At 42.5% G+C, this 13,813-nt stretch overlaps 1 protein-coding gene across 3 annotated transcripts in view; it reads right to left on the reverse strand.

Annotated features, from left to right (window-relative positions):
• Positions 1-336: 336 nt before the first annotated feature.
• LOC119657207 (prolyl 4-hydroxylase subunit alpha-1-like) overlaps positions 337-13,813 on the reverse strand; it is a 68,519-nt gene continuing 55,042 nt past the window's right edge. For all 3 annotated transcript variants that reach the window (XM_038064017.1, XM_038064015.1, XM_038064016.1), the window contains exons 6-10: positions 7,135-7,292; positions 6,584-7,069; positions 6,450-6,515; positions 6,224-6,389; positions 337-919 (exon numbers count right to left, since the gene is read on the reverse strand). In XM_038064017.1, coding sequence (XP_037919945.1) covers positions 837-919; positions 6,224-6,389; positions 6,450-6,515; positions 6,584-7,069; positions 7,135-7,292 — 959 coding nt within the window. In that variant the 3' untranslated portion in view covers positions 337-836. The remainder of the gene's footprint in view (positions 920-6,223; positions 6,390-6,449; positions 6,516-6,583; positions 7,070-7,134; positions 7,293-13,813) is intronic.

Here is a 13,813-nt window from a genome sequence, read left to right on the forward strand (position 1 = left end):
GTATTAGATATAGTGCTTCTCGATTGACGCTATCGTACACTTGAAGGAAGTCGATGAAGAGGTGATGTACATCGGTAGAAATTATGAAAAACGAAAGGAAAATTTTAATAGGAAAGATTTAGCTTGTAGTCCTCTGTCCCTTAGTCGCTGAAGTTTCCTCATTTTCCTCACCCGGTTTCAAGAATGTTTAGACGAGAATGTTGTGAGCAGACTGGTCGTAATCCGGTTTCATGTATCTCATATTATAGGAGTTGCTTTACTTTCTTTGCAACACTTTCCTTGAAACTTACCTTTCCTACCAGCCCTGAAAATGAATATTATTAAAAACGCGGCTGATTTTTTTATATAAAAATCGTTTATTTTAAAACTTTACTTAAAATGTATGTACAGATCATAAGTCGATAATTTGAACGAACTGCAATTTCGATATTACTATATTTATCGTTGTTAAAATTAGAAAAATCACTGGTGGTAAAACATAGAAACTATTGGTGTTTATCCTCTAGTCCTTTCAGCAAGAAATAATAGGCTTCCCTACAAAACTAGACGCGCAGTAAGCAATTGATATTTAAATTGATAAAAATCCTAATCAAAAAGTATCGCGACTCTTGAGATTTCATCTAATATGAGTATTCTGAAAATGCATCAATAATGCACCTTTTGCATAGAGTAAATGTCTTCGAGATATGTGGAAGGAGATACGATACAAAGAGAGACTTGTTAACTATTGTCCATTTTGTCAATTGTTCGTGAACTGCAATTTCCATTACAATTATCGTTTTTACTTTTGGTATGTATATATGCCGTTATCCAATTTATATCACGTTTGTAAGATATTAATCCCATTCTGGATGATCGGGTTGCAGGGCACATGGTCTGTGGAATTCCTGGCCTCGTTCATGAATCCATTTATTGGAAACTGTAATGGAAAAGATAAAATACAATTAAATTAAGATAATTCAAAGCATTGAAATTCTCAAATTGAGAAAAACTGACTATCATTTTTTGATAATCAAACTAAATTTGGTAGACATACGGAGACTACGGTGGGGTTGCATACATAAAATGTACATGTAACATATTGATTCCAATAACTACACGCTATTTTATCAAAATGTAAGGGGTCTAAGGACCAAGCTGTCGGATTTCAAACTGTCTGCCTTAGCATTCCAACATCATGTCATCTGCATTTCTGAAACCCGGCTGGATGACAAGATTTTAGATTCTGAACTCCGCGAAGGTTACTCTGTCTTTCGTTGTGACAGAGACTGCGCTGCGCTTGGCAAGACAACTGGCGGAGGTGCCCTAATAGCTGTTAAGTCCCCTCTCCGTGCCGAAATCATCTTTTCCTCCTCCCCCTGCGATTCTGTTATCATACGTGCCCTTCCGCCAAACGTATGTCCCTTTATCATATCGTGTGTATATTTTCCCTGCCTAAGCCCGCCTTCTCTGTACGAGGATTTCTTCGACAGATTATCAGAGGCCCTAATCGTTTTGTTTCCCTCACTTTCTTTCATCCTCTGTGGCGACTTTAATCTCCCTATGCTCTCCTGGCCCATTACTCCTGGCCTTCCCTCCCTCCCTAATAACTCAACCTACCTTTCCCTTCCTCTATCCACTTTCATGTAAACCTGTGGCGCCCTCAAGTTTGACCTTTCTAGAAACCACTTAGATCGCACTCTTGACCTTGTCCTCTCTAACCTTCCTGTGCGTTGTCTTTCCCAATCCCTTCATGCTCCGTCTTACGTTGCCCCTGATGCCCATCATGCTGCTCTCGAGTTCGATGTTCAGATATTCCGACTCCACTCTCTTGTCGCTCGCAAGCCTACCAAGTTCAACTTTCGTAAGGTCTGAACTCAGCCCTGGCGTCAATCAACTGGGTCCTCCTCCTCTCTCAATTTACCTGTGACCAAGCACTCAACACTTTCTATACCATTTTATCTGATCTCCTTCCTTGTTACGTTCCCTCCTCTCCTAAGTGCTTACGCTCTTACCCCGTCTGGTTCACCACTGAAATTCACAAAAAACTACGTCAAAAACAGACTGCGAGAAAGAAGTTCCTGTCTTCTAGAAATGTTGCTGAATTAGTTTTTTTCAAATCCCTTCGTTCCTCGGTCAAATCCTTAATATGTAAGTCTAGAAACGAATATTTGTCCAGCGTGGAAGACTCACTAAAGTGCGGAAACCTGAAACCTTTCTGGTCCCACATTCGCAACCCCCTCTGCCCTGCCCAGTTATCCCCTCCGTCCATTAAATTTTCTGGCTTCTCAGCTAACTCCCCCCAACTATCTTGTGATTTACTCTGCCGCTACTTTTCATCAGTCTACGTTCCCCCTCCTTCCTCCGAAGCCCTCCCGATGGTGGATGTAGCCTGCCCGCATCGCGTACCATTCCCGTTCTTACCCCTATCCTTGTCGAATACTTCATTGGCAAACTTGATGCCAATGTCGGACCTGGCTATGATGGTCTTCCAAACCTCTTTTTGCTCAAAACTGGTAAGTCCGTCTCCCTTCCTCTATCTCTTATTTTCAACAAAAGCCTCGAAGAGAATCATTTTCCCGGCTTGTGGAAAGAGGTTCTCATTATCCCCATTCACAAAAGTGCATACCATTTACACTGACTTCGCCAAAGCCTTCGACACTGTAAATCACAAGATACTTCTATCCAAACTCTCGTCCCTAAACGTTCCCATACCACTTGGCTTGCCTCTTAGCTTTCCAACCGATCCCGCCGCGTCTTTTTTGACGGCTGTACTTCCAAACCCTTCTCCCCTTCTTCTGGCGTCCCACAGGGATCTATTATGGGTCCTTTGTTATTTTTATTTTTTATTAACGACCTTCCTAACCTCCTTACTTGTCCCTGTTTGCTCTATGCAGACGACCTTAAGCTGTTTTCCGCTATATCGTCGCCTATGGACTGTGTTTCCCTTCAATCTAACCTAGACACTCTGGTTCGTTGGTGCTCGACTAATGGTTTAGCGCTAAACATCAGAAAGTGTCACTCTATGTGCTACTCCCTAAAATCCTCACCCACTTCTTTCTCCTAATCTCTTAATGGACATTCCTTATCCTGCTCACTTTCGACAATAAGTTCCGCTTTAACTCATGTCATCAATCGAGCAGCAAAATTGTCAGACTTTATACTTCGCTCCTCCTCTGATTTTGACTCCATTCAACCCTCCTTAGCTATCTTCAATTCCCTCGTGAGGAATAGCCTCGAGTATTGCTCCGTGATCTGGTCACCCTCCCGTAACTGTGATTATCTTGCCCTTGAAAATGTGCAACGTAGATTCACCCGTTCCCTCTTCTTTAAGAAAAGCTTCCCTCGTGTGGATTACCCCTCCCGCCTCTGCTTTCTGAACCTTCCCTTCCTACAGCAGCGTAGATCCTATCTGGATCTATGCACATTCTTTAAACTTTCCTCGGGCCTGATGGACTGCTCCGCCGCTGACGAGATCACCTGCCGTCCTGCGTCTTATAACACACGTATTGCAGATATTTCCAACGTGCCCTTCGCAGAGCTCGAAGTCTACTTTCATTCCCCGATTACCAGGCTTTGCCGAAATTATAATGCAGAACAGCTTGGTCCTTTTAACTTCCCTACTTTAACACGTTCACTGCGGGTTCGAAGCAAATTAACTTTTCCATCCGCCCAACCAATTTTTTTGCGAATAAGCCTTCTTTAGAGTTGAAATGACATTGTTTTACATTTATTAATTTTAAAATGTTCGAATGGATTAAAATAATTAATGAACGTCACCCTGTCGTCCGCCGCCCCGGAGAACATCCTTCTCGGAGCCTAGAGAGGGCAGAACTAAACCTTTTAGAGGGCCTGCAGGGCAGGGGCCGTGGGTAAAGTAAATATGACCTGGACGTCACCGTGTAGTTCGCCGGAGTGGAGGACAAAAGACGGCTAACGTCACCGTGTCGTTCGCCGCAGTGAACGTGTTAAGTAGTTTTAAACGTAGGATAAGCTTTTTACTTTCTCCTCCTCCTGAGGACAATAATTAATTGCAATTTACTTTGTTTGTTGTCCGTTAAATTAAATAAATAAATAAACATGCAATGCTTCCTCCAAATCCAAATCCATTTGGCCAAGGCATGTGCATTACAAGCCATTCAAGAAACAAAGGCATTCCCAGGAGCGGACTTTGTAAAGGCGAAATCAAACGGTGTGTATATCTACAATTGTTACCCTCGTCCCAATTTAACATTAACGCGACATGAGGGGATGCTAGACGGCTTGATGTTAACGACATCAGAAGCGAAGGAGGCGACAGTCGAATGTACAACAGGAGTGGAAGAACCAGGAAAACTGGCAGGTCCACTGCAGCTTTCGAGGAGGAGACATGGCTGTCGGTTTTAGAAGGGGGTTACGATCCCAAGGTTACGGTGCTGGAAAAAATAAGTCAGTTATGTCAGCGAGTAATTGAGGCATGCGACTCTATAATGCCGTAGGTTCCACCACAGCAGGAAACCAAACTACTGGTGGATGCAGAAAAACTCGCTGTTGAGATCACCCTGTCTACGAGCGGGGACGTTTTGCTAAAGGACAAGAGGCAAGTCAGAACGACGGCAGTCAGAGAAAGAATACGGAAATCTTCGAAGAAGAAGGCCATACGGGAGAGTAAGCGGAATTGATACAAGTACATGTGCCTTGAAGCAAAAACGAAGCCATGGGACGCTTTTTACAAAGTTTTAATAAACAATATTCGTGGGCAAAAGTCACCCCAAGTAACAACTCTTGTTCAAAACAATCGCAATTCTTTTCCCACAACAGGAAGAAAGGTGGACTTCACCCGACGGTTCTTCTTAATTCCCGCGGAGGAACTACAAGAGATCTGTGGATGAATGGGGGATAATAAGGTTCCGGGATTGTACGGTATTCCGAACAAAGCCCTAAAGTTTGTTGCTAAAAACAACTCCGCCTGCTTTATAAGCACATTTGATTCGTGCATGCTAGAAGGAGTGTTTCCCGCCAAATGGAAGAAGCAGAGGTTAGCCCCAAAAACTACGTGGAACATTCACTTCATACCTCCCTATCTTCCTTTTATTAGTAAACACTATGGGGAACATTTTGGAAAGAGTGATATACATGTACAATAGGCTGCTTCCGTTTGTCGAGCTAAAGGGAGGGCTATCGGAGTGGCGGTAAAGGTTACAGAGAGTGCGTTTTACGATCGATGCAATAGCAATGGGCGGGGGAAACACCAGCCGCTAGTAAGTCCGGAATGCCTTTCGCTTCGCCAACTAGGACAGAGTTAAAGGCACTTTGGCTAAACTGAGTGTCCATGGTTACTCAGCTCGGATAATCGAATGTTACCTCTCGAAGAGACTTCTTTAGTGCGAGACGACGAAACGCGCGCCAAAGGACGCAACGTTGAGTGGTTTTGCAAACGACCTGGCGGTGGTAGTAGTTACAAAACATTCCGAGGACCAAAAACAGTGTGGAAGTGAAACCATTTATGCTATCAAGAGGGACGCGGCCTTATTAACTGTAGAAAAATAATACTACCAAAACCCTAATTGGTAATCACGAGGTGGTTTCGAAATCGACCATTAGATACCTGGGAGTACTGACCGATAGCAAATCGATCCTGCCTTATGCGGCTTCTGTCTGATCGGGGGCACAGGACACCACGGCGGACCAGGTAAGGGTGAGTTCGGCATACCGGCCAATTGTGCTGAGGGTATGCACCCATATAGGACAGTATACGGGAGAGGCAGTGTGTGTCATCACGGGAAAGATTCGGTTAGATCTTCTAGCGAATAAGTATCAGGAGATGATGATGTCGGAAGCAAATTGGAGCGTGGTTAAAGAGAAGTCTAAAGGCAGGGCTGCGTGGAAGATACTGGAATAACAAGATCCCGATACCACATTACAACAAACTAAATCGCACTCAAGCCCATTTGAGGGACCACTCTTGAAAGGAGACTCCTATGAGCTTTTAAAATTTTCCAATCTTCTAGAAGCTGCCTTTTCATTCGTACCATCGTTGCGTCCAAAGGTATGTTTAGAACTGCATATATTTTCTGTAGGTTATATTTTATTTGTCCTAGATTCAATTCAGTTCAATTCTAGTCCTTTCCATGCATGTTTAAAATCATGGTATCCATCCAAAATAAATGTAAGCATGATCACCCTATTTACCCCATTTACATTTACTTCACTAAATACTCATCGTAGGAAAGATATTCACATTTCAAATCAGTCAATCACTTACCCCATTTGGTTCCTGTAAGTACTGGACATGCTGCGTGCCTTGTGCGGTAGTCACCTTCGCCTGAAGCGTACAAATTGTACCAGAATGCTGCTGTTCCTTTCTTTGGCCAGACGGCGGTTTGCAGTGAAGGGAATACAGTAGCACCACCTTGTTCGACATCACTCATCTGTAACAATAACCAGAGATTAAAATTTGCTAGAGGACAGGATTCGCTTGAAAAACTCACATAGAAAAGCAGCGTTGCAATACGATTGCCTGTGTTCAAGTCCTTGAAAGCGTTAGTTTCTTCTTTCTGTAAAGAAAACATCCATTGGATATAAACGCATGGAAATAGGAGAAAATTTAGCCCTTATAACCTACCCTTGCAAAATCAAAGTGTGGCTCATAATGTCCGCCAATTCCATAGTTGACAACTTGCAATTCCTCGGCTGTTGCCATGTTCAGATTCGTCAAATCTCCGACTCGTGTGACAATATTCTTAATAATAGGATGTTCGGTATCCTTTAACCATGCAGACTTACTGATTCTATAGTTGGCAGTCTCAAGTTCACCAGTCTTAGAGTTTTGTACAGTTGCTCGCTTGAATCGGGGTTTGGCAGATTTCTTTACGTATTCAATTTCATGATCATGGATCACTTCATGGAAGATGACAATATAAGGATCCAAGTTGGCTTCTTCTACTTTAAATGGAGCTAGTTTCAGGAAGGGATTGTTGTGTGAAATGTAACGGCAACGTAGTGGGCGTTGTTGGGCGGGGGTAGGTTTTAGTTCGCCTCGACAAAGCATTTCGTAGAGTTTCTTCTCGCTTTCATCGTACACCAAGGGGTTGCTCTTCAGGCGGATTGACTAAGGGGTGTGAAGTGGATGTTTTAGGGACCAAGGTTGATTATTTAGCACGAATTAAAACTTACGATATCTGCAAATGGAGAGGTGCCATCATCACCTTTCCTCTTTCGTTGGAGCTCAGCAACTTCCTTTTCGTAATACCCCTTGTTGCCCAAAGCGCGTTCATGGTCTGGCATGAGTTGCAGAAGTTCATTTGTCATATTCAAAGCGGTCGCAACATCACCTGTGAAATCAAAGAATAGAAACTATAACTTAAAAGTCTTAAAACTTGAAATTATGCATCTTTCGATGAAACCGAACAAAGAGACTAACAGACATAATGACCACTCTCATCTTCCATTCTCTTGTTTGCTGTAACATTAGGAAGCAGCTGTCAGGATAAAATCTACATAGCATATGTTTGGATCAGGATAAAAAGTTTCACACAACCAAAAACCAAACCCGAATAAAACGTGGATTTCCATATGCAAATTAATCAGACAACGTTCGCTTCCGGTGGATATAGCCAGGAAACTGAATTTGTTTAATAAATGGAATGAGGCTTTCAATATCCACAATTCAATTATCCATTTACCTTCCAGGAGATGCAGGTGTATGTATTTTTTTAATCTGAATGCCATTTTAAAATGTTTGTTGAAATGCACATGAGTTTTAATAAATATCGACTTCAGGGGAGGACAGAAATTGCATTGACATTTAATTAACCTCGGGGTTAAATTCAGTGCGAATAATTGGAATGTTTCCCATACTATGGTATATGCTGAACAATAAATACATGGAGGGGGAGCGGGAGGGCGGGGGATTTAGCCCGCCTTAATGATACGATCCATGATCCAGATGTTGAAGGAAAGGAAATGGGTAACTTCAATCTGAATGGCTGACGCTGTCTCTGTGTCGTCAAGGGTGAGTGAGGGACATGAGAAAGTTTGGAAGACTTACAAATGTGCAATTGCAAATACGCAGTATAAAACTTAACCATGATAATCTTAAACAACCGAAAAGTAATCATAAGCTCCACGCAGAAAACCAAACAGATGGAGGAGCAACTAAACGCAGGTCAGGAGGGGGTGGTTTGCATTGTGAGACGAGGTCTGACAACAGCTTGCACGGGCATACAATGGGGAGGCATGATCATAGTGACCGTGGCAACAAAGGTGAAAGGTTTTTAGAATTTCACCGCTTCGTTATCGATGGCACACTGTTCGAAAACATGGTCTGCCGCAAGGTCAGTTAACTTTCGAATGACCGTAAATGAGCATTTAAGTAGATTAACCATATCGTAATCAGCAGTAAATTTAGAAGTTATCTTTTGAATGTACATAAGGAAGTTGGTGCTGACATCGGTCTTGAGAGGGACCACCATCTGATGGTCGCTTACCTTTGATACTACCATATGTCTCTACTGCGCCTGCTTGTAAGGGACCAGATGGTTGACCCCCCGAATTTAATACCCGTAGTCTTCGCGATTCGGTTGTCATCAAGCATTGGAAAAACATCTGATAGCGATGGAAAGATTTAAACTATGATAATTACCGAACAAAATCGCGATAAAGTCAATTCGTTTGACTTGAAAATAAAAAGGGGTTCTAACCAGAGAGCACATACTTCGTGGGATAACTCTCAATCACTTCAAGCCATTCGTTAGTAATTGAAAATCTGTACTAAATTCGAAAATGCCGAGTATAGTCGAGGCTCATAATTGACTCTATGGTTTTGCGAAAACCGGTGAGAAGCAAAAACGAAATCAGATATACATACATATTGGGTGTACACATAAGTTTTTTCAGTTTTTCCCAATCACCGAGTTCACCCCTTTGGAGACTACCTGCTAGCCTCTTGGTTAAAATGGGGTACAGGTAGTTAATCCTTAGCCCCATTCTCGTCGTGATCGGTTTCGCCATTTGGCTCTATCGAATGCCTGGGTGCAATCTCGAGGCTTTTAAATCCCCATCCAGCGTATCAAGCCACCGTTGCTTCGGCCTGCCTTTTGGTCGTTTACCATCGACTTGAGACCAATTTCGGCAAGTGAATTCTTGTTAGCACGAATTGCATGACCATACCATCGAAGACGCCTCTCTCGTATTTTTTTCACGATCGGTGCAACCCCATAACGATCGCGGATATTCCCATTTCGGATGTGATCAAAACGTGTCACGCCACTAGTCCAAGGCAACATCTTCATTACCGCAAGACGCCGTTCATTGTCTTTTATAGTTGGCCAACACTCAGAACCATAGAGGGCGACATTGCGATAAACTTTATATTTGAGACGTTCGTTGATACGTCGATCACAAAGAATACCAGTTGTGGAATGCCACTTCATCCAAGTTGTGTTAATGCGTGAAGCAATTTCATAACGCAGTTCTCCATTGGCTGATAGCGTTGATCCGAGGTATGATATTTAAATCGCTCAGTTCAGGCAGATCACTGTCGCTGACAGTGATTGTACCTGTTTCACGGGGATCGGTCTTCAAAAATTCGGTTTTGTTTAGATTCAATCTGAGACCGTGTTGCATGTGGCGATCATTCCATTTTTGGACAAATTGCTCGAGATCATTTTTCATCATCATCAGATGCTAGGAAAACATCATCTGCATAAAGCAGTGTGTAGGGCGCTGGACGTTGGATATCTCGTGTGAAGGTGTCCATAACCAGAACCCTCTTTGTTCTTGTTCTGTGTGTGGTGAGAGGGCGCTTCCTTGATGAACACCAACGGAGATACGAAGCGGTTTTGATACACCCGTCATATTTCGAACTTTACTTTTCAGATTGGGGAGTGTTCTTCTGGCACTAGGTGTTGTCGTAAAGCATACCCGATGATTTCGTGTGGCACACGGTCAAACGCTTTCTCTAGATCCACAAATGCAATGTAAAGAGGGCGATGCTTCTCACAGCGTTTCTCCATGAGTGACCGTGCAGCATGTATTGCGTCAGTAGTTTTTGACAAATCCGGCTTGATTCACGGTTATTTCAACGATTTCGCGAATACGGTTGTTAAGAATGCATTCAAAAATCATCATGGTATGGGAAAGTAACCGGATCGGACGGTAATTTGAACATTCCGCTGGACTACCTTTCTTTTTCCATATTGGAGCTGTGGTACTTTCTTGCCAGTCCGATAACGTTCTTCCTTCCTGAATAATCCGATTAAAGAATTCACTCAGCCACAGTAAGCTCTTCACTTTCCAGAGGTCAGATGCGATGTCGTCAGGTCCTCCTTGACTTCAATTGCGCTGACAGGAGGAACTGCTCCAAATGTTGGCAATGATTGTCCTCGAAGTATTCTCGCCATCTATCCGTTGCGGCTAGAGGATTGGTAAGCAAAGTACCGTTCTTGTCATTAATGCAACAGAAGTGTTCAACATTCTGTGTATATTCGTTACGGCTTTTAGCAAGTCGATACAGATCTCTCCTGCCATCCCGAGTGGACCGTGTCTTTCATTTGGTTTTGGATTCTTCCACATTCGTAATGATCGGTAATCGTCTGGGTGAGATCGTTTCTTGTTTCTTCTCACCAAATCGCCACCATTTAATGCGTCGCGGGCCAGTGCGTTCCTCACTCTGTTTTATCAGTGGCTTAATTCGCAGGACAGCAATCAACGGCCGATTTTGAGGTGCGATGGTCTCTTAGGGAACGGCTTTGTAATCAGTGTCGGCGTCTTATGAGAGTATAGTCGATTCGCGTTTTACTGTTCCCACTATAAAATGTAGGAAGATGAGACAATCCTTTGATGAACCATGTATTCATAAGTACAAGGTCATGTGTGTCCGCAAAATCGATTATTCACTCCTCACCCTCATTGCCCGCTCCGAACCCTTTTCCCCTATGGTACCTGTTACCGTCTGCCTTTTCACCTTCGCCTTTTCATGATAATATAGTCATCAGCAGGCACGTGACAAGTCTTTTCATCGAAAAATTGCCAGAAGACATCGTTCTCGGCATCAGGTCTGTGGTGCGGGCATGACTGGCAAAGAGGCATTATCTATCCCATACATAAAAAGGGGGATATCACGCAAGTACACCAACTAAAGAGCAATCATCCCTATATGCCTAGAATATCATCGGCCCATACCAAAGAGGCTGCATTGCAGGCAAATCAGCAACGGGGTCGACTATCATAGTATCCGACATTCAGTCACGATAAAAATCCCCCCACCTGGCCACCAGCGAGATTTGAACCGCGATCTTCCGTACGGTAGCCTAGCTACCTGAGTCTTTGGAAAACTGTAAACCGGCATTGGAGAATTCGATACGGCGACTAGATCGATAAAACTGAGCAGGCCGCCCAGGCTGTGTGAGGCAGATAAAAGCAGCAGGGTCCCTCCCGATACCATTCAACCTCAACAACGGTCTAAGACAAGGGGATCCCTATCATGCATGCCTTTTAACCTGGCCGCTGGAAAAATGGCCCATAATGCTGTTGTAAATAGGAGAAGCACAATTCCCTTCAAGGTTATCCAACTACTCACCTACACTAACAATATCGGCATCGGGCCTTCATCCAGATCGAGGGTAGGCGGCGATCAGCAGGACATCTTGAGACGCAAACCTACATGGTGACAATGTCAGCACCAAAAATCAAAGAAACAACAGCTTCAAATGGCACTGGTCAAATGAGAACAGTAAGGATGAGAGACTACAACTTTGAGACCGTTGATAATTTCTCCTATGTGAAGTCGAAAAAACAATCGATAAGAGTTATGACGATGAAATCCGAGCACGGTTGTTGGATGTTAACAGAACCTATTTTAGCTTACAAAAACTATTTCGCTCAAAACGTCTTACCGTAGGTGAGTCGGTCCATGTATTCCTCGGAGACCTGAGTTCTTAGCAAGAAAAATTTAGAACTCTTAACCACGATCAAGAGAAGAATCCTGCAAAGAATTTTAGTCGCCCCACCCCAGTCAACAAAATCACTTTTGCCTCAAGATATTGACGATCGAAAAAGTTTCTCAAAGAGGCTAATCGACGTAGATTTTACCGTAGATATTGGGGGCAGGGCGAAAACGACAACGAGCTCACATCCTTTTTGTTCAAAGTCAATAACATGGCCTAAAAGAAGCTTAAAATTACTATCATCATAGACGAACATTGTAGTGTTAACGACAGTTTGCCCCGGTGGCTCACCAGCAAATAGGAAATTTTGAGGTCCGGATTAAAGAAATTCACCATGTATATATATAAAAGCCTACCTAAGTCGCTCCTGCATATTCTTGGCTATCTATGAATTTCTAAGGATCTTTGGCTTCCTAACTTCATTCAGGCAGTTTCCTAGACGGCCTTCTACTGCAGTGTTTTGAGGCCGCACTGCCAATACTAGAGCCGTATCGAATTTCATATTTTTCTAAACACCAGCGGAGCTAGTAGGCCACCATATATGTAACAAGGTTTTCTCGATAAATTAAAGAGCATCCGGGCTAAAGTGCATATTTGTTTTCTCATTGGAGATACACACTTTGTGAATTAGGGGTTATAAAAAATTTCGTAGCCTAGTTTGTCTCACAATCGATGCAACTTTTATCTTTTTTAGACAAGCGTAAATTCAAACTTTTCTATTCATACTTCTATAGTATTCGCGTGCATTGTAAACAAGAGTTCTCCGAAACTCTAAGCCACATAAAAATCTAGGCGCCGCCTTGCTGATACTTAAATTTGAAAAAGAGGCTACAACCCTCTTGGAGATACGAAAGGCAAAGGAACCTCAATATTTACTAATTTTGGGAGAGGCCATTATGATTTATTTTCAATATTTCCCCGACATTTTCTTATCCCGTCAAGGACATACTTTCGGAAAGGTGTGTACTTTTCACTGAAATGCTGTGGTATGGTCCACAGATTTTCGGAGAATAATGATACCTAAATCATAAATGACAGCCTTTTGCTTGAATTTCTCGTTTAGAGATTGTTCACATTGTTTGGAAACTTGTTTGGAAAAGTTTCAATTGATAGTGTCTCCGTTGGTGCTCAGTTTGTTTTCAAAATTTTATCAGAAACCTCAATGGAATGATTTTTACAAAATTATCGACAACTGAGATAACAAGTACGTGAATGATTACAAGACATGACATGGCACTTTATTGAATCGTATTCTACACGTTCTCGACGCTTGCAATGTCATTTTCAATATCACCTTCAGCACTATACTTACATATGTTCAAGGAAATGTTTGCATAAATGTTCAACAAGTAATTATGGTACTTCACGAGGCATGGAACATGACAGTTCTGCTATTGAACTGATTAGTTTGAAGAACTATAGAAGGTACAATAATTAGAAAAGTTCCATTCTAAGAAATGTGACTACCTTGAAATTATTGCTTTAGGAAACAAATTGTCGATAAATTCCGCATCAGGATATGGGGGCTAATATATGAATTCAAAAGGTGCACTACCCACAGCCTCCCACTATATTACAGAACGGCTTACTCATAGAATCAAGACTCCTTTCAGATAATATCCCAGCTCCCGGAGCTCCATGTGATGCAGCACTTTCTATAATGAAATACTCATTAGCATATATACATACGCTTATGTGAACCCCTACAAGGGACCCATATGCAATGATATTGCTCAGTATTTCCTTGCATTAATGAACACAACACAACAAAAAACACAAAACCTCAGACCTTTCATTGGATTTTTCGAACGCGCAAGTTCTGTGCAACCCCCAAGGATGAATTTTACATTTCCATGAATTTTAGAATGCATTCTTCTGTTTCTAGATTCACTTGCTATATCTTGGCA

Source organism: Hermetia illucens, chromosome 5 (assembly GCF_905115235.1).
Source record: "Hermetia illucens chromosome 5, iHerIll2.2.curated.20191125, whole genome shotgun sequence".
Lineage (NCBI taxonomy): Eukaryota > Metazoa > Arthropoda > Insecta > Diptera > Stratiomyidae > Hermetia > Hermetia illucens.